At 34.6% G+C, this 20,486-nt stretch overlaps 1 protein-coding gene and 1 pseudogene across 1 annotated transcript; both read left to right on the top strand.

Moving 5' to 3' along the window:
* Nucleotides 1–9,162: 9,162 nt before the first annotated feature.
* Nucleotides 9,163–10,974, top strand: LOC110104481 (elongation factor Tu, chloroplastic). The gene has a single exon (XM_020833622.2). The coding sequence runs from the start codon at nt 9,244–9,246 to the stop codon at nt 10,690–10,692; it is 1,449 nt and encodes a 482-aa protein (XP_020689281.1). The 5' UTR covers nt 9,163–9,243; the 3' UTR covers nt 10,693–10,974.
* A 7,168-nt stretch (nt 10,975–18,142) lies between these two features.
* LOC110104456 lies at nt 18,143–19,915 on the top strand (annotated as a pseudogene).
* Nucleotides 19,916–20,486: the final 571 nt, after the last annotated feature.

The raw sequence follows: 20,486 nt of genomic DNA, 5'->3' as shown, positions 1-20,486 counted from the left end.
AATAGCTTTCTAGTAAAAAAATTTAATTTTGTACTAAAAAACTATCTTAAAAAGCATTAAGAAAGCCGTCCTAAATGAAGCCTTATATTTCATTTCAGCTAGTTTTCATACTACTTTTTAAAATAATCTTAGTATAATTTTTTTAAAAAAAAAAATAGACAAAAGTTGTACTAAACAAAGCCTACGAATACTATTTTAGCAAATATATGACATAGCTAACAAAAATTATTTTCATTAATATTAATTAAAATTATGTCCATACAAAATTGACTATGACTATATAAGATAGGCTGAAATTCAGTCATATAAATTATAGGATACATAAATATCTAAATAATATAATAATAGTACAATGATATAAATATATGACTAAAAATAAAAAAAATTCATAGATTACTCAATTATTATAAATTTAAATACCTTCAATATTTCTATTTAATTCCATTAAATATAAATTTAATTTAAATTTATTTTACATATAATTTTTAAATTAAATATAAATATATATGTACACATCCTGTATTAAATTCATATTACAAATTTATATTTATATATCGTTTATATTAAGTTATTTATCTATACTACTATTATAAAAGCCACTTGAATTTTCTTCCACATCAAATCTTGGCCATCCATTATATTTCTTCTAAAATTAATGTATCTTCCCGTCGGTCTGATGACTAATCTTTCTTCAAATACAAGCATAATCACATTATTAAGATACGATTTGCTTCATTATTTTTTAGTAACTATTTTATTTAAAATTTTATCATAATTTCTTGATTTTATTTATTCCAAAAATATTTTATTTTCGTGTCGGTTGATTATTATAAGAATTTTAAATTTGGTGTACATATGTATTTCAAATATGCTATTTGTTTATTTGATTATTGCATATTAATATTAATTTTATAAATTCATTGAGAATTAATTGTGAATCACATAACAAAAGTTTTTAAGATTTGATGCTTCCTAGAATAAAAGATAAAATTCTATTTTCTTCATTTCACTTTATTTTAAGATTTTTATTTGATATCATTTGTTTGATAGTTTAGTGTTAATGCGTGCCAATGTAATATTTTAATTTCTTAGAAAAAACTTTCGCAGTTCATAAATCAAAATCCAGTTGCAATTGCTTTTATTGCAACTAATAATCATAAAATCTTTCGCATAATTTGTATGATTATTGTACTTAATATAAGATCAAATAGATGGTGATAAGGAGTCAAATGTTTCAATGAATTTTGGAACAAATGAAATTATGTGATTGGTTGGATGATTGCTTTATTTTATTAAAACTTTCAAATATAATTAAGATTTAATTTTCCCAAAAAATAATTAAGATTTAATTATTTTTGTTAGAGCATATGCTAGAATTAGTTTAAACTTTTATGATGTGATCTTTTAGTTTTTAGAGATTAAAAATTCTTGATGTTTTGAGTTAGTCAAATGAAATCAATGTATTATGTCATCTAATAATGCATTTATTTATAATTTAATTGGATGGCCTTATAACCCGTATTTTTTATTTCTTATAAACATGTTGCATATTTCTTTTGAAGAGCTTTATTTTTTGGCTTTAAGTAAAAAACTCTCGACTAAATATTAGTATCGTGATTAGTAATGATTATTTTTCAGATTAATATTTTAAATTTTTAAAATTTTTAAAAGTCTTATTAACGTGCACAATTCAAATTAGTAATCAATAAATAGATAGAAGTTTTATTTTATATCCATACGTTATACAAGCATGATTTATGTGTATAATTAAGCCTGCCCAATAACCCATACGTATTAATTAGTAGTTTGGTTTGGGCATTGTCAATGCAAAAATACAGGTAACACCTGTCTGCATGTTTGACGTGACCATGACTAAAGCACGGGTGAACAACCAGGTGTGATAGGTGACACGTCGTGTGTAGCAAAAGCTGTGCCACGGGTAGGCCATCCAAACTGACCCGTTTTTGCTGCCAACTAACATTCAATTTCTTATGATACAGGAGCCGACACGCTTACTACCTACCAAATGGGGAAAAATTATTAGGTGCGGAGTGCAGACGGGGTGAGAACCATCTGCACAGATACAGAGTACCGAGCGGTACCCAGCGGTACCGAGTGGTACCGAACGGTACCGAACACTGTTTTATACTAGTGTGAAGACGATTCTCCCGTCCAAAACAGCGGGTCGGGTCGGCGACTTTTCTTCATGCTACGTGGTGCTAAAACGTTGGTGGCCGAACGTAGAGAAGCGTACGTTCACCGAACCAAATAAAAGTTCCACAGCATGAGCTGTATTTTATGATTTTTATCATTAATGAAGTTACCTTTTGGGCTAAATAATATAGGCGCTACTTACTAAAGGCTTATGTTAAAAGCCTGTTTATATTCATTAGTTATCCAGAAGATTGCTCGAGTGATATCTTTATTATTATAATTACTTGTGCTAAGTGCTCAACAATCAAATATTATTTTTCAACCTCAAGCAAAAAAAATATCTCTAAGTAAAAGAAAATAATAGAAAGAAGACTAACATTAACAAAGAAATAAAAAATTTCTTTCATTTTACACAAAATAATTACATTTACATTTCTTTGATCTTTTGATTTATGACTTTGACTTCTCTTATAATAATATTTTTTAAGAAATTATATGTTAACACCCAACCCAACATGACCCATAAAGACATGTCATATCATGTTGAATAGTGACAGAACAGAGAGGGAATAGAACATACCAATGTCTTTTATTTGGATAAATATCATATTTCTTTTCAGATAATAAACATTAGAACTTCTAAATTTTTCACAATGTGCATAAATTTACTCACAAAATTTATTTTCTTTCAATTTATCCACAAAAGTATACATTAAAGATGATAGACATACATGACAGGAAATACAAAAACAAAAAATATGCATACACACTAGCCAGACTAAAAAAATCAACGTTATCTACTCAATTGACTATTTCCCCCCTGCACTGACTTGAAAATGAAAAGCAAAACACCTAATGAGCTAGCAAAGCTTAACATATTACATTCCCCCAAATCATTTTTTTTATAATTGCAAAACAAATGAATTAAAGCATTTATTCAAATCTCAATGTCAAACTTACTCCAATCTCAATGACGAACTTACTTTAAAGCAGTGTCAGAATAGTGTAGGGTATTGTAGAAAAATAAGCATGTTACAAAATTCAGTCTCATATGCTGAACAGAATGTAAAGTATGTTGAACGAAATATAAATAAACATATAGTATAGTGCATAAAGTAACATAACTCTAGTACTTATGTCTCATATTTATAACTCCAGAATCCTAATACATCCCATTCAGAACTCCCAACCCGTAGGCATTTCAGAGTTCTCAACAAATTCAAAAAAAAAATTGCAATAGAACTCTGCAAATATATAACAAAACTACTCTCGAACTCCTCATATTCATACAAAGGTGCACAAATGGATACTTAAATATAAAATTGAACTATTTATAGAATTTTAAAGCTTTACTCCACATACAACATTTTAGAAATCAAACCCACTACAACATTGCTAAATTTTACCAACTCATAATTCTAACAAATTATCATTGATCTTGTACAACAACATTTCAAAGGTTTAATTGTTATGTAGTACTATTTTCAATACATGAATATTTTTCTACAATTTTAGAAAAATAACATTTAAAAAATACCCAATAAATTTTTTTATTGAAAAATACCTAAATATCTAGAACTATATTCTCTGCAACATACAAAAAATTACAATGTGAATGTTTCCTCCTTTATAAGTTATCTTAGTTCTAACACAAGAAATTTATATTCTTAATCATAAAAATTTCAAAATCATCAAATTATTAAAAACTAAGATATGCAAAATGCAACCTATCTCAAGCTGGATAACTTTAAAAACTAGGTCGTCAACAAAAACTACTTGAAGCCACTCAAAAGTGCTTTCTTTCTCTACAAATCCTCTCTATCTAGAAAATTAGTTTGAATAGCAAAAAATTATATTATTATTATTAAAATTTAGTGGAGTGTTGTAGCACCCAATTGTGCGCGCCGCAGTGCTGCCCCCAAGGCCTTCACAGTAAATTAATTTCAAATTTTCAAAGAGATAAGCGCCGCAACGCCGGCTACCCGTTCCACGGGAAAAATTTTAGATTTCACAAACATGCACCCAAACCCTTGGAGCCCGTTGCAGTACAGGTTCAGACATTCACATGCTTACGAAACATTCACAAACACATGAAAACGAGTTCAAATACAAAAATGTAGTAATTTAGCTTTTTTTAGATCAAGTCGGAGCAAGTGCAATAATATCATGATTTAGTAGGTGCTAAATTATACCTATCGGTATAATCTTTTATGTATATCATTAAGTCTTGGGTATATTCATTCGATAAATAAAATCCTCAAAAATCTTCTCGAGGTTCGATGCTTGGCCTAATAAATATATGTTCTTTTCAAGGAGGTCCATCAAAAGCTCCTTTAACTTACAGTTCTCTGATGGAGGGTCTCATTCTTCTCTTTATAGCCTTTAAAGTGCTTTATTAATGGATTACTTGATTACCTAAATAGTTTGGTTCTTCTTCCCTAATCATTATTGTAATCTGTTACACAAAGTAGAAAACTTCTCTAAAATAATGATGCCTTCAATTATCTTCCTCTATATGTGCACTTTATTTTCCCCAATCTCTTTTTTTTTGGTTTTTTTCATCATTGAACATTATATGTTACGCACTCTTATATTGAATCTTAAGATGGGCTTTCCTTTGACTCCTACATGTTACCGCCAAGGCGCCAAGTAACAACTTATTTACTATGCTATTTGTAACAATTTGATTCTAAAATTTTATTTGAATTGGAGGGTTGTAGCATTGGGCTTGTGATAAAGCGTTTCTGGGCTTTCGGGAGCAGCGCCGGTAGAAATCGTTGCGGTGACATTGAAGTCTCTGTTCTACAAAATTTTAGATTTACATGTTGTGTTGCGGCGCAATGCATTAAATATTATATATATTTTTTGAAAGACATATATATATATATATATATATATATATATATATATCTCTCTCACGCTATCAGGAAGGAGGGAAGAAAAAGAGAAAGTTTGCGTTTTGGACGTCGTCCTGCTTCATCGTTTGTACAACAATTACTCAAATCAAGGTAGGTGTTTATTTTGAAAGATTTTGATTTTGATCGTCTGATTTCTTTTAAATCAAATTTATTACATTTTCTCTAGATATGGTGAATTTCACCCACACAATTTTTTATATGTTACAATACTTATTATTTTGAACATTTTGACTTGTTGATTGTGTGATTTTGCTGGATAAAATGAAAGTTACAATAATTTGTATTATTATAAAATAAATTTTGTTGGCATTTTTAATATAAGCATAATGATAATATAAACATTGTGAAATGAATTTTAGCATGCGATTGGATAATAATTAGTTACTATTACTGTTATAATACTGTGATAATAATAATGTGTGAAAACAAGCAAATTCTATTGAATTAATAATGTTGGGTAAAGATTTTTTCACTTGTATAAGATGATGGTTGATGGGATTTCCTTAAAATACCATGGTTGGCTTTCTTTTAAATATTGTGGTTTGGTGTCATCATCTACTAATTCATGTGATTCACTGATTGCGAGTTATAAGGAGCAATTACTATGCCGAAGGACAAAGAGAAATGATTATGTTTATTGAGCCAACAATTATTAACTTACTAACTATTAACTACTAGAAAAATACCGGGCAAGCTAGAACTTCTTATTTATTTAGTATGATTACTAAATTAAATATTATTATTGTTACTATTTACTGATTCACTGTTATCAATTATGTGATATATTGAATATATGATAATGATAATAATATATAATAGTTGGATAGCATGCGTATATTATTATATGATCTTATTATATTAATATGGTCTTGATGGTTTTCACTTGGGCTTTGACTTTTATCGATTTATATGATTTTCGTACTAATTAAATACTACTACTACGATGATTGTTTTATTGATTTTACACTCATACTAGTTTATTGGATTCCAAATTATATTGTTTATTGGTTTACATACCACATCGTTATACTATTCATAGATTTTACTACTAATGCATGCGATTTATTATTTCAATACATATTCATGATTATATTGGCTGTTGTTATTATGAATTGATTGATGACATACATATTATTTATTTACGATGCTTGTAGTTTAGTTGTAAGATATAATGACTTGCTGAGCTATCTTGTATATTATATGTGGTTTAAATGATTTCATGCCAGGAAAGAGGATCAAGAGTGTGAGATGGGGGTTAGTTATAGGGTTCCTTCAAAATTTTCTATTATTTTGTTTAGTTATTCTTTTATAGTAAGGAGCATATAGATTGTATGATGTGATTGTATAACTCATGACTATTGCTGCATCCTGGAGTATTCGCGGTGGTAGAGAAATTCATAGTTTAACGTCTTAGCATTGTATGAAGATCTAGCACACAATCAGATAAGTAAGAGTGTGTAACATTCATACGAGGCACCCGAGTTTTTACGTGGAAACCCCTGAAAAATGGGAGGGGGGGGGACCACGGAGCCTGACCCAGTTTGAATAAATCCACTAGTATTAGTTGTCGATTACAAATGAGGCCCTTCTTATGGAGAAGATCTTGGCCTGATGTTACAAATGTACGTCATATAGAGCGCATTACATGGTGGGAGTTACAATAATCAACATAAACATGTTTGTTTAGTCGGAAAGACCATTGGAGGTGACGGAAGTCGGAAGGACCGTAGTTCGCAGGAGACAGAGGTCAGAAAGCCCGTTTATTTGGCAATGCAGGTCGGAATGACCGCAGTAGGCGATGGAGGTCGTAAGGACTATAGTCGGCAGGAGACCGGGGTCCGAAAGACCTTATTTGGTAGGTGAACGGGGTTAGAAAGACCGTTGTCTGTTGATGAAGGTCGGAAGGACCATAGTAGGCGATGGAGGTCGGGAGGACCATAGTTGACAGGAGACTGGGGTCTGATAGACCGTAGTAGGAGGGCGATACTTCAATAGAAGTTCAGGTGTCAGGTGGTGGCCTAGTGGAGCTCAGAGCCTTGAGTGGTGGTCTGGAGGAAGCCCGGGCCTCAAGTGGTTTTTCGGTGGAAGTCAGGTCCTTAGGTGGTTGCCTGGTGGAGCGCAGGGCCTTGAGTAGTGGTCTGGAGGAAGTTCGGGCCTCAGGTGGTGGTCCGGTGGAATCCGGGCCTCAAGTGGTTGTCCGGTGGAAGTCCGGGCCTTAGGTGGTTGCCTGGTGGAGCGCAGAGCCTTAAGTGGTGGTCCGGAAGAAATCCGGGCCTCAGGTGGTGGTACGGCGGAGCAACGGTGTCAGGCGGTGGTCCGGCGGAGTCCGGGCCTCAAGTGGTGGTCCGGTGGAGCACAGGGCGTCAGGCGGTGGTCCGGCATAGGTGAGGGCCTCAAGTGGTGGTCCGACGGAGCAACGACGTCATACGGTGGTCCGGCGGAGGTGAGGGCTCCAAGTGGTGGTCCGACGGAGGAACGACGTCAAGTGGTGGTCGAGGAGGAAAGGAAGCAAGAGCGATCTCCGATCTCTCACTTTTTTCCTTAGGCTTAGGGGTCCCTTTTCAAGAGGAGAGGGAGCTCTATTTATAGATTTCTGGAGTAGCATGGCCTGTAAATAGGTGAGAGATCAAGGGTAAATGGGGAGTGGTCGGATGAATGGCCGATGTTGAATCCCTTGATCATACTCCGTTCTTTAGACATTTGAAGATCTTAATGATGTTGGAATTTGGCAATCTTGGGCTTGTTGGATTCGTCTCGTCGAGCCGCTCATTCAAGTATAAGCTCGTCAAGTTTGAAAATCGTTTGGTAACCCAAATTGTGGTTCAAACCTTCCAACAACGCTTCGGGTCCTTGATTTGGACACATTTGTGCTCGGATTGAGTCGAATTTGGTGTCGTTGGGTTCGTATTTCCGAGACGCTCAGTTCGATTGTAAGTTTGCTGAAATCGGAGTTCGAATGGTCTCCGAATTAATTTTTGAAGTTTCCAACTTGATTTTGCATTGAGATTCACGCCCATTTAAGATAATTTTTTGATGACATATTAACTTATATATATATAATTTTTGGTGCAATGAATATAGATTTATATTGGTGTTTTGATTATTAAATTTGTTTATGTCGATATTATTATTGATAAAAGAAAATAGATAACTCTGATGTTGTTATATTAAAAGATAAAACAGAAATTCTTTAAACTTTGATTATGTTGCATGATACTACTCTTAATGCATTGTTATGAAGTTGGAAGAATAACATATATTGAATTTTACTATTCACTCATAGTATAACTTCAACATGTTGGTCTTAATAATCTGCATGCTATAGTGGCTCTTATGAGAATAAAGGTTGACATTATCTAATATTCTAACCAGAAAAAAATACTTCAATCTAGAATATACTCTCCATCTATATAGATTGCTAATGTCTAAGAAACTATCTAATAAAATATTTTATTCTTCAAACAAATGTACCCGTTACCTTAATCATATAAAATACTGAGTCGAATAAAATGCAAGGAAGGAGATTAAGGCTTCGTTTGGGACGGCTTTTTTATTGCTTCTTAAAGAAGCTTTTTAGTTCAAAAATTTTAATTTTTGAACTAGAAAGTTGATTTAAGAAGCGGTAAGAAAGCCGTCCCAAACGAAGTCTAAGACTTCGTTTGAGACGACTTTTTTATTGCTTCTTAAAATGAATTTTTAGTAAAAAAATTAAAATTTTATACTAAAATCCTGATTTAAGAAGCAGTAAGAAAGTCATCCCAAACAAATCTTAAGGCTTCGTTGGGACGGCTTTTTTATTGCTTTCTAAAACAGAGTTTTAATAAAAAATAAAAAAAAATTATACTAAAATTCTGTTTTAGAAAGCAATAAAAAAACCGTCCCAAAAAAAAAAAAAGCCTTTATAATCTCTTCTAGTAGCTTGATGGGTTCAATTTGAAAAAGCAACTTTATGTACAACAATTTCATAACCTGCTTTATCTACAGCTGCAGCCGTCCCAAACCCAAAAACCCCAATGGCAATTCGGTCAAAAGCTTCTTTGGAACGATCTCCTCCTCTCATCTCCCAAAGTCCAGATAAGAGCTCGCTCACTCGCTTACGCCCTCTCCTCTGCTCTTCCTCTCTTCCTTTCTTCCTCCAAATTCAATACTCGGACCTTTCTTCCTAATTTCCATGGCCTCCATAAACTTCGTCGGCACTGCGCCAGCTTCCACCTCCTCAAAAACCTACTTTCCTATCTCTTCTTCGTCATCTTCCTCGCCCTCATATCATCGACCCGCGGCGGCCCTGCCGTCTTCCTGGTCGCTGGGCGGCGCTGGGCTCGAGGCGTCTAGATTTGCATCTAGATCTCAGCTCCATCTCCATCGAGGCGGTGGCCTCCTTGTGGTGCGCGCGGCCCGTGGCAAGTTCGAGCGGAAGAAGCCGCACGTTAACATCGGTACCATCGGGCATGTAGACCACGGGAAGACCACCCTAACAGCGGCGCTCACAATGGCCCTTGCTTCCCTCGGAGGAAGCGCCCCAAAAAAGTACGACGAGATCGACGCCGCCCCGGAGGAACGCGCCCGTGGCATCACCATCAACACTGCCACCGTCGAGTACGAGACGGAGAACCGACATTACGCCCACGTTGATTGCCCTGGACATGCTGACTATGTAAAGAACATGATAACGGGCGCCGCCCAGATGGACGGTGCCATCCTCGTAGTATCCGGTGCTGACGGCCCCATGCCCCAAACCAAGGAGCACATCCTCCTCGCCAAACAGGTTGGCGTACCCAACATGGTCGTATTTCTTAACAAGCAGGACCAGGTCGACGATGAAGAGCTCCTCCAGCTCGTTGAGCTCGAGGTTCGTGAGCTCCTCTCCTCGTACGAGTTCCCCGGTGACGACGTCCCGATCATCTCTGGATCTGCTCTCCTTGCGCTCGAAGCACTTATGGCTAACCCTAAAATCAAGCGTGGGGACAACGAGTGGGTCGACAAGATCTACGAGCTAATGGACGCTGTTGACGATTACATCCCTATTCCCCAGCGCCAGACCGACCTTCCTTTCCTCCTAGCCGTTGAAGACGTCTTCTCCATCACTGGGCGCGGCACTGTCGCCACCGGGCGTGTCGAGCGCGGCACTGTCAAGGTCGGTGAAACCGTCGACATTGTTGGGCTTCGGGAGACTAGGAATACTACCGTCACTGGAGTGGAGATGTTTCAGAAGATACTTGACGAGGCCCTTGCTGGTGATAATGTGGGGCTTCTTCTCCGTGGAATTCAGAAGGCAGATATACAGCGTGGGATGGTTCTTGCTAAGCCTGGAACCATTACTCCGCACACAAAGTTTCTGGCTATTGTCTATGTGTTGAAGAAGGAGGAGGGCGGCCGACACTCTCCGTTTTTTCCTGGGTATCGACCACAGTTCTACATGAGGACTACTGATGTCACTGGGAAGGTCACGGGCATCATGAATGATAAGGATGAAGAGTCAAAGATGGTCATGCCGGGAGACCGGGTGAAGATAGTCGTGGAACTCATAATGCCTGTGGCGTGTGAGCAGGGGATGCGGTTTGCCATCAGGGAGGGCGGCAAGACTGTTGGGGCTGGTGTTATTCAGACTATTATTGAGTAAAGGGGTTTTTCTACTGAATTATTTCAGTTATGCAAGGGAAGCTTCTTGACTTTAGATAAGCCCCATGCCATATTAGGTGGAAAATTATACAAATTCAGGTTTCAACATCTCATGACTTGCCACTGTCATATATTTTTTAGCCTTTTATTTTTTCTTCCTTGAAACTTTGATATTTTCATCTTTTGATGAGGTATTGCTCTGTAAACTTGTAGTTTCCAAAGTATGTTATTGCTTGTTATTTATTTTGCCTGCTTTTACTTGAATTTTCATTCGTTGAGTGCAGACATTCGGTCCACAGTAGAGTAGAAGATGATGTTTTATCATGTGTGGAGTCAAGAAAACTTGTTTTCTTGGGTCCCTTATCCTTCTAACGGTATGATACATATTACACTGTTATTAAAAGTTTAACTTCATCAAATGATAATGCAATTATTAACTTTATGTGTTTTTGGAATAGTTTTTCATATTACTTGAGCTTTGACGTCTTTGCTTTTTGTTGCATTTTGCCCGGTTCCTCATCTTAGTTGTTTTTGTTAATAATGATTGTACTCAAGTTTCCAAAGATGATTTGTCTCATGCTAATTATTTTTTTTTTGGTCACTGTTCTTCAAGTTATATGCTTCAAACTCTTAGTTTTGAGTTTGTTTCTTAATGAAAAAGTCAATTATGGTTTTATTCCATCATCATGAAAATGTATAAACTACTGGTTAATTGCAGATGACATCTCTTTCTTAAGCTTAGTTTGACTATTTTTGCCCAAGACGAGCTATTGCTAATTTTGGAGCTCAATTAATGTTCTATGAATAAATGTCTTATACTAATGGGTGGAGGGAGAATTCCAACCTACCTTGTTTATTAAATGAGTCAATAATCCTTACCTCAACCCAACTCAACGTAACTCAAGTCCGACTCGACACAAGATAAAAAACATTAAAATATGACTGGTTATTATTAACTTGAACTAAAATGAACATGATAACTCAATTTGGACATGACAACTTAGAACACATAACAAATAAATTTTATTTTATATGCGTTTTCAAGGAAAAAAATGAATTAAATATCTAAGTCAGTTTTTAGGGTTGGGGGGCATCCAAAACCAACTCATTTATTGGGTTAATAATCGCAACTCCAACCCGATTTGATGTAACCCAAACTGATATTGTAAAACATGAAAATCCTCTACTTTGTGATGGGTTATTGTTAACACAACCAAAAATGAACACGATAACTCGATTTGGACAAGACAACTAAAAAAAAAGGATTGGAAATTTATGTGAGGATTTTATAAAAAAAAAAAACGAATTAAATAGCAAAGTTATTTTTTGGGCTAGCTTGAATCTAAATTGTTTTTCTTAAACTCACTTATGTTGGCTCAAATCCGACTCGATTATTATATGGGTTGACCCAAGTACAGATTTTTTATGATGCTTTTTTGTGTCGGGTCCAATATCGACACACATAGTCCTTATATTAAGGATATTTTGGAGATTTCAAAACTAATTTCGGTTGACTTAGATATTTATTAGAAAAAAGGGTTTCGTTATTAGGGTTTCATCACAATAGAGATTTAAAAAAGGAAAATCTAGATGTGGCACGAATATGTGAATTTCTTTTATAAAACCTCATCATCATCATAATAATGGAAATTATAACAATAACAATTTGATTAACCTATGTAAAGATTCTTTGTTTTTTGTGTGTTTGTTTGCTTCTATTTATTTGATTTTAATTAGTTTGAAAACTTAATTTTTTGATTGAGAGTTATGCCTGCAGAAGAAGTATTGACATGGGAATCATCGAGTTTTATTGAATGGACTTTGCGTAACGGTTTCTACAGACAAAGATTCATCATGTAGCAACAAGATGCATTTGCCGTTAGGCAAGAAGCTTTAAACTATGAAGATTGAAGGATGATAAAGAATACGGCTTGCACCATGGAGACAAAGATGACAATTGCAGGTTTGATGGAGATTCTATCATATATATATGCATGTATAATGAAAAAATAATTTAATCTAAAGATTGAAGGTCTTTCACTGGTGGCTCGCCTAAATAATTTGAATACAATCATTAATTAATTGGTCTAATTGGAGATTAAATTTGATGATGGGGTATGTGCTCTAATTATGTTGGTTTTATTGCCTTATGGTTGTGAAATTATAAAAGCTTCTATGAGAGAAATTCTATAGGGAAAGAAAAACTATAGTTTGACGATGTCTTGAATAATATTCTTGTGGAGGAGGTTTAAAGGAGATATTATGGGGAAGACTCATCATTTGATTTTGCTTCGAATGTTGATAATAGGAGTAGAAAGAAGTTTTGAGAGGAACCAACAAAGGTAATCATAATAGGGAAAAGTCGAATAATAACGTGCAAGTCCATGAATGGATGACATGTGGATGTTGGAATTATGACAAGATTAGTCACCAGAGCGAAAATTGAAGAGCACTTAGGAAGGATAATGATGCTAGAAACACAATCACTAAAGATGCATGTGATCCTTTAATTTTGTTTGTTGATAATTTTATTGACTCTTTGGTGTATTAAGTACTTCATAATATTAGAGGAATATGTTGTTGGAAATCATGAAATGTTCATTTGTTTGATGGTGAACGTTTGCATGTGCTATTGGTGTTGATGATTTTAGATTAGGTCGGTTTACAAAGTCACTGAGGGAGACATGTGCCTACGTTGATGCGCAATTTGAAGACAAAGGAGATAATATAACTTTTAGTAGTGTTACTTTGAAAGTCATTACGGAAGCCATGGTGGATGCTCGAGAAAAGTAAACTGGAATTATTTGCAACTCTTTAAATTGCATAGATATGACTGTAATTTGCTAATTTCACTATCAATTTTGACTTACGGCGCTATAGGCTCGAGCATCTAAGTCATAAGGGAACTAAAATGCTTTATTCAAAAGAGAGGCTACCAAATTTAAAGACTATTGAGCACAACTTGTGTTATGGTTGTATCTTTGAAAAGTAGGAAAAAAAAAAACACGTGAGCTTTATCAAAGGAGAGACAGAGCTTAATGTAGGAAAGCTAGAGTTGGTGCAAATAATTCTGTGAGGGTTGTCTATAATTACATTTCTTGTAGGTTCAAACCTTTATGTGACGTTTGTAGATGACTCAAGCATGATGGTATGGGTTTACTTTCGTAAAAGTATGTCTAACGTGTGGTGCCTTTAAAAGGTGGATTTTTGATAAATAACAAAACTATTTGAAGGTGAAGTATTTATAGCTTAGGAGAATATATGGATGATGATTTTAAGTATTACTATGAGGATAATGACTTAGGGATAAACAAAACGATTCCCAAAAATGATGAGGACATCGTCAGCATTTTCGACGCCGGAGATCGACGGCTACGAGCATGACTTGTATTTTGTCATTTTATGTAGTAGCGTATTTTATTTTGATGTTTTTTCCGCTTTTGCCCTTATGGGCATTTAGTCGCTTATGAAAATCTTCAAAAGAATGGTGTTGCCGAGTAGATGAATTAAATATTGAATGAGCATGACATTGCATGTTAGGGTATCAAAAATGTTTTGGGATGTGGCTATTAGCATTGTAACATACTTGATCAATAGTGTTCCCTCAATGCGGTTGAATTTTAGAATATGAGAGGAGGTTTTGTAGCGACAACGAGGTCAAGCTATTTTTTTTTTCTTGAAAGTGTTTTGTGCTTATATTATGTGTATATTGATTTTGTTGTTATAAGTAAACTTTTTTTTTTTTTTTTTTTTTAAGTAAACTTTTTTTTTTTTTGTTATAAGTAAACTTGATACTAAATCCAAGATATGCTTCTTTACTGGCTATGGTGACACTAAATTTTGTCATTGTTTATGGGATGATTCAAATTGGAAGGTTATTAAGAGCAAGGATTTGATCTTCAATGAAGATATCATGTATAAAGATAGGTTAAAAGTAGATGTTGAAAGCTCTGAAGCCGAGTGTGATCCCATTGAAAGACATTTCTGTAGTTGATGTTGAAATATAGAGCAAGAGAGCATAACCTATTAAGGTCTTAAAACTCATGTTGCTATAATCATGAGCTTTAATAAAACTATCATACTACTATAGAGATACTCACCTGCACTACGCTATTTGTTACATGATGGTAGTGAACCCAAGAATTGTGATAAAGCGATGACAAATGAAAAATTAGTTAAGTAGGAGTTGAGATCATGAGGGATGAGATGGATTCGCTGTTAACTAATCAAACATGATGGTTAACAAAATTATCGAAGGGAAAGAAAGCCTTGTAGAAAGTGAGTGTACCGAATTAAAGAAGAGCATGATGACTGCAAGTAATACTAGGCAAGGTTAGTTGTTACCACAAAACGAAGGCATTGACCACACAAAAATAATCTCTCTAGTGGTGAAATAAATTACAATTAGAATGGTATTTGCACTAGTGATGAAAGGAGGATTATAATTGGAGCAATTGGATGTGAGGCAACCTTTCTTTATTATGATGATTTGGAGGAACAGATTTATAGATGAAACTATAAAAAATAGTAGTATAGTGGAAGGAGAGAATGATATGGGAATTTACATTTAGAAGCACTACAAGGCAAGGTTAAGTTTTAAGGCTTTCAATAAAAAGAAAAATGTTCTACCAGTGATGAAATAAATCATAATTAGAATGGTGTTTGCACTAGCGGTGAAAGAAGACTTACATTTGGAGCAGTTGAATATGAGATTATCTTTTGTTATGGTGAATCTTTTGTTATGGTGATTTGTTGGAAGAAATTTTCATGATGCAATCAATAAGACTAATAGTGCGGATGAAGGAGAGAAATGTATGCAAATTTTAGATGAACTTGTATGGCCTTAAATAAACTCTTAGATAGTGGTGCAAAAAAGTGATTATTTCATAGAAATCAATTGTTTCTTGAGGTGTTCTATAGTCACTATTTCTATGTGAAAACTTTTGGTAATTCCTGTGCCATTTTATGATTATATTGATGATATGTTGGTAGCAGGTGAGAGCAAATAAGAAATGGACAATTTGAAAAAGATATCGTCCGAGTAGTTTGTTACAAATGATTTATGTGCTACTAAATAAATTCATGTGATGAGAATTATAATGGAAAATGTTTTTTTGAAGTCATTACAGGAAGACTATGTGAAGAATATTCATAATGACAAACCTGTAAAAACCCCTTTGTGTTATCACTTTAAGCTTTCAAAGGAACAAATGCTTTTGTTGAAGGGACGTATCCATACGAAAAATGCAACAGAAACTTCAATCATTTGTAGTCTTATTTATGCTATGATGTGCACTAGAATCTGAATAGTGGGAGTTGTAATTAGTAGGTATATAAGCACACAAACAAATAACATTGTGATTCAATAATGTAGTTTCTCAGGTATCCACGATATGCTTTATATTTTAGGAAGTTTGACTTTGAAGAAAGGGAAACTACATGGATATGTTGATGTTGACATTGCTGGGGATGCTGATGATAAGCAAAATACTAATCAGTATGTTTACATCTTAGGCTGATGGTGATTGGCTGGGTTTCAAACTTGCAAAAGATAGTCACTTCTTCTACTACTGAGGCAGAGTATGCTATTGCAATATAAATAAACATGGATATGCTATGGTTGTAATCGTTCTTGAAAGAGCTAGGTCAAAGGTATGGGAAGAGTATTGCATTATGACAATCAGTGTGTTACTAATTTATTAAAGAATTCCAATTTATCATGTTAGGAAAAAACATATTCAATTACTTTTAGGGCATTTTTAGGATTTTTATATGCATTTTTGGTTGCTTTAGGAGAGGACCATTGTTGAAGTTTCATCATAAGAGAATAAAAAAAAGAAAACTGTAGATGAGTGAGGCTATAAAATTCTCTTGTCAAACCTCAACATCATCATGATAATGAGAACTATAAATGGAAAAAATACAAAATAGTCCTCAATTTGATGAACTTGTAAAAAAATCTTTGGTTTTTTAATGAATTTGTTTTCTTCCATATATTTCTCTCGGTATTTGAATTATGTTGCAAAGTTATTTCCAACAGTTATCTGCTTATCTTTGTTAAAATTTTTTGATGGAGAGTTTCTACATGCTTGTGATACGCCGGGGTCCACCTTGTGGGTCCCAGGGGAAGATATTTTGAAGGTTCCTAATCAAAGAGAGTCATTTAGGAATGTTCTTAATTAAGAGGGAGTTATTTAGACAGGTTTCCTAATTGTGTTTATATTGTTTAGGAAGGTTTCCTAAATTATGTTTAATTGATTTAGGTAGGTTTCCAAAATTTTGTTTATACTTTTTACGAAATTTAATTGTTTAGAAAGTTTTTTTAAATTATGTTTAATTGTTTATGAAGGTTTCCTAAATCATGTTTAATTGTATAGGAAAGTTTCCTAAATTATGTTTATACTATTTAGAAAGTATTTAATTATTTAGGAAGGTTTCTTGAATTATGTTTAATTGTTTAGGATGGTTTCCTAAATTATGTTTAATTGTTTAGGATGGTTTTATTTGTGTTATGGTGGCTAGAGCTATTTAAGGGGGAAGTTATCTAGGGTTTAGATCTTGCCATTGATGAGTTTTGTGGGTGTTTGTTGTAGTTCTTTTTTTTAGGGTTCCTAACATCATATAGGTTGATTGGGAGAGCCGATCAATCTCTTGAATTGTAGATCACATGTATCTTGTTTTCTTTTATTGAAACTTTTATAAAAAAAATAAGCCACCATTTTGGTTTTACTGTAATTTTTATGTTGTTGTTTGTTGTTTTTACTTTTAAGGCGTATCAAATCGGTATCAGAGCGGTGTCCTTAATCAAAATATCAACCTTTCCTCATTGATTTCTGCTGAGTTTTTCCTCTCAGTTTTCTGAATTTTGTTGTTTAGAGGTCAGATTCACGTCAAAGTTGCCACTTTTTGTTGTTAAAGCCTTGATCAGAGTACCAATGGCCGGAAGAAGAGTTGAGGCATTGGAGGAAAAGTTGGAAAGGGAAGTAGGGCAACTACAAGCAGATGTGTGATCGATGAATGAACGTATTTCAACGATAGAGGGAAGGTTTGAGAATTTAGAAGATATGATGAAAAAATGATTGAGTTGAAAACTTCATCGACGATTCCTAGGGCTGAACCAAAGGGAAAGAAATTTTTGGAGGAGATGATGAGAAAACTCATGGAGATGCGATCCAAAACCCCATCGATGATTCCAATTGCTAACTTTAATTAAGATTTGATTGGAAATCTTTTGGTCGAATTTAAAGAGAAAGAGCTTCTTTCATCAAGGGACATCTGCTAGGGCTCCGAGAAGGGGGGAAATAGGGTTTTCAGTTGGGGGGACAACATGAATGAAGCTTTATTGTGGAGGTGGTGGAGTGGTTGACCACTATGAGGGGCTTTTTGAGCAATAAGAGTGGACGATTGGAGGAGGACGGGCCGAGCCATGAGGATCGGGTCATGTGAAGTAGATGGAAGAAAGGTGGGAGTCCCACCCTCGATACACGGGGAAAACATGGAGGGATCACGACAACTGCTACATTGGAGGAGGAGGAAGTTGTTGGGGTGGTGGAGATCTTAGGGTGAAGAAGTTAATGATGCGAATAATTGAGGAGAAGAAGAGTGAGAGTTCACTAAGTGATACACAAGCTTCTTCTTAGGATAAACAGATCGACAAAGGGAAAGAAGTGAATGAAGAGGGCAAAGAAATATATTTGCAAAGCCAAGCTGTTGGTGCTGACCAGGAAATCTACTGCATCAAATATTCGAATTGCCTGGAGCAGCAAAGATTGGTGAAGGTGAGCCAGAAAATCAAAATCATGCAATTGTCTTGACCAGAGGGGAGGCTCTTCAGACAATTGATATGGACCAGCATAACTATTTGGAAGAGTTTGAAAATGAGGGATCTTTTGGAGGAATTCAATGAAGACCATGGATTGCGCCCACCAACCATTCTTGGTGTACGTTGGCATATTTTTACAGGAATTGTTTTATTTTTGGGATGGCTCATATCAAACCATGAAACAAGTTTTGTGACGATTGGACAAATGGTTATGGATATTCCATTGAAGGTCTACCTCCAATACATGCATGTAGATGTATTTGAAAGGATTTTTCACATCATTGGAGGTGACATAAGGCTTCTCGTGGAATCAACCTAAGTGAGGATATCTTTATAGGATTCAACTCGACATTAAGGCATGGAAATATCACCCACCATGAGTATATTAAGATTGGGAAGGGTCGTGATGTTGGACTCAACCAAATTTCCTTATTTGAAGCAAAGGTTGTATGTAGAAATGGAGAACAAATACTTAGTAGAGATATCTATCACTTGGGGACCTATTTGATTTCTTCCGCATGCTTTCTTACTACTTCACGACTATAGGGTTCAATGTCAGCTCAATGATGGTTGTTATCATAGTCCACCTTTTCCTCTATGGCAAGCCTTACCTGTCATTAAGTGGGCTTGAGTCTGCCATTATGAAGCAGGTTCTGATGAGAGGAAATAATCCTCTGAAGGCTGCCATGCATCTGAATCTGCCATCCAGTTTGGGCTATTGAAGGCCTTACCCATAGTTATGGAGATTAGGCTAAGAAGGAGATTCAGAAATGCATTGGGCGACATAATTATCATGCAACTTCAATTATACTTGGTGTTCTTTACATTCTTGCTTGGAACAAAATCCCGTTATTTTGGATGGACAATCCTACATGACGGAGCAAAATATAGAGCTACTGGACGATGATTCATTGGGTGATATGTAAAGTTTGCAGAGAGCTATAAGATGTACTATATAAGTAATTTTACAAAAGGTTTGAAACTTATGTTGTCGTTAATTATTTATCAGATCTATGGATTTGCAACTACTTATTCAACCATATTTATGTTTCTCACTGCATCCATGTAATTCCTTGTTGTCACATGGGTTTTTGCATCATTTCTTTTTAACGTTTTTTTGGTTTTGAGCGAAAAAAAATAGTTGATGATTGGAGCAAGTGGATAAAAAGTGAATACATTAGCAAATATGTTAAATTGTTGAAAGATGATATATTCTCTAGAGTGAAGCACGAGCAGATAATGAAGGATATAGAACTGGATTATGTGCTAAGTGGTTCTCGACAGAAAGCAGATTTTGTTATTAAAATAAATGATCATGAGACAGTTCCCTACCTTACATCTTGAGGACAATGTGTCTCTTTGGGAGGGGAGTATTGATACGCTAGGTGGACCACCTTATGGGCCCAGGAGAAAATATTTAGAAGGTTCCTAATCAACGGGAGCTGTTTAGGAAGGTTTTTAATTAAGGTGGAATTGTTTAAGAATGTTTCCTAATTATGTTTATATTGTCTAGGAAGTTTGTCTAAATTATATTTAATTGATTTAGTAGGTAGGTTTCCTGAATTATATTTATGCTTTTTAGGATGTATTTAATTGTTTAGAAATGTTTTTTTAAGTTATATTTAATTGTTTAGGAATGTTTCCTAAACTATGTTTAATTGTTTAGGAAAGTTTTCTAAATTATGTTTATGCTATTTAGAAAGTATTTAATTATTAGGAAGATTTCTTGAATTATGTTTAATTGTTTAGGAATATTCTATTTGTTTGTGTTATGGTGGTTAGGATTTTTTAAGGGGGTGTTGTTTAGGATTTAGAACATATTATTGATGAATTTTTTGGGTGTTTGTTGTAGTTCTTTTCTTTGAGAGCTTCCTAGCAGCTTCTAGTTTTATTGGGATAGTCAGTCTACCTCTTGAATTGTAGATTATCTGTATCTTGTTTTCTCTTATTAAAATTTTAATAAAAAAATCAAC

The sequence above is a fragment of the Dendrobium catenatum genome, unplaced genomic scaffold, assembly GCF_001605985.2.
Source record: "Dendrobium catenatum unplaced genomic scaffold, ASM160598v2 fragScaff_scaffold_80, whole genome shotgun sequence".
In the NCBI taxonomy this organism is placed as follows: domain Eukaryota; kingdom Viridiplantae; phylum Streptophyta; class Magnoliopsida; order Asparagales; family Orchidaceae; genus Dendrobium; species Dendrobium catenatum.
This window is presented reverse-complemented; position numbering and strand designations above follow the sequence as displayed.

Coding starts and splice junctions, on each gene's coding strand:
- LOC110104481 (XM_020833622.2), top strand. CDS start 9,244: ATGGCCTCCATAAACTTCGTCGGCACTGCGCCAGCTTCCACCTCCTCA.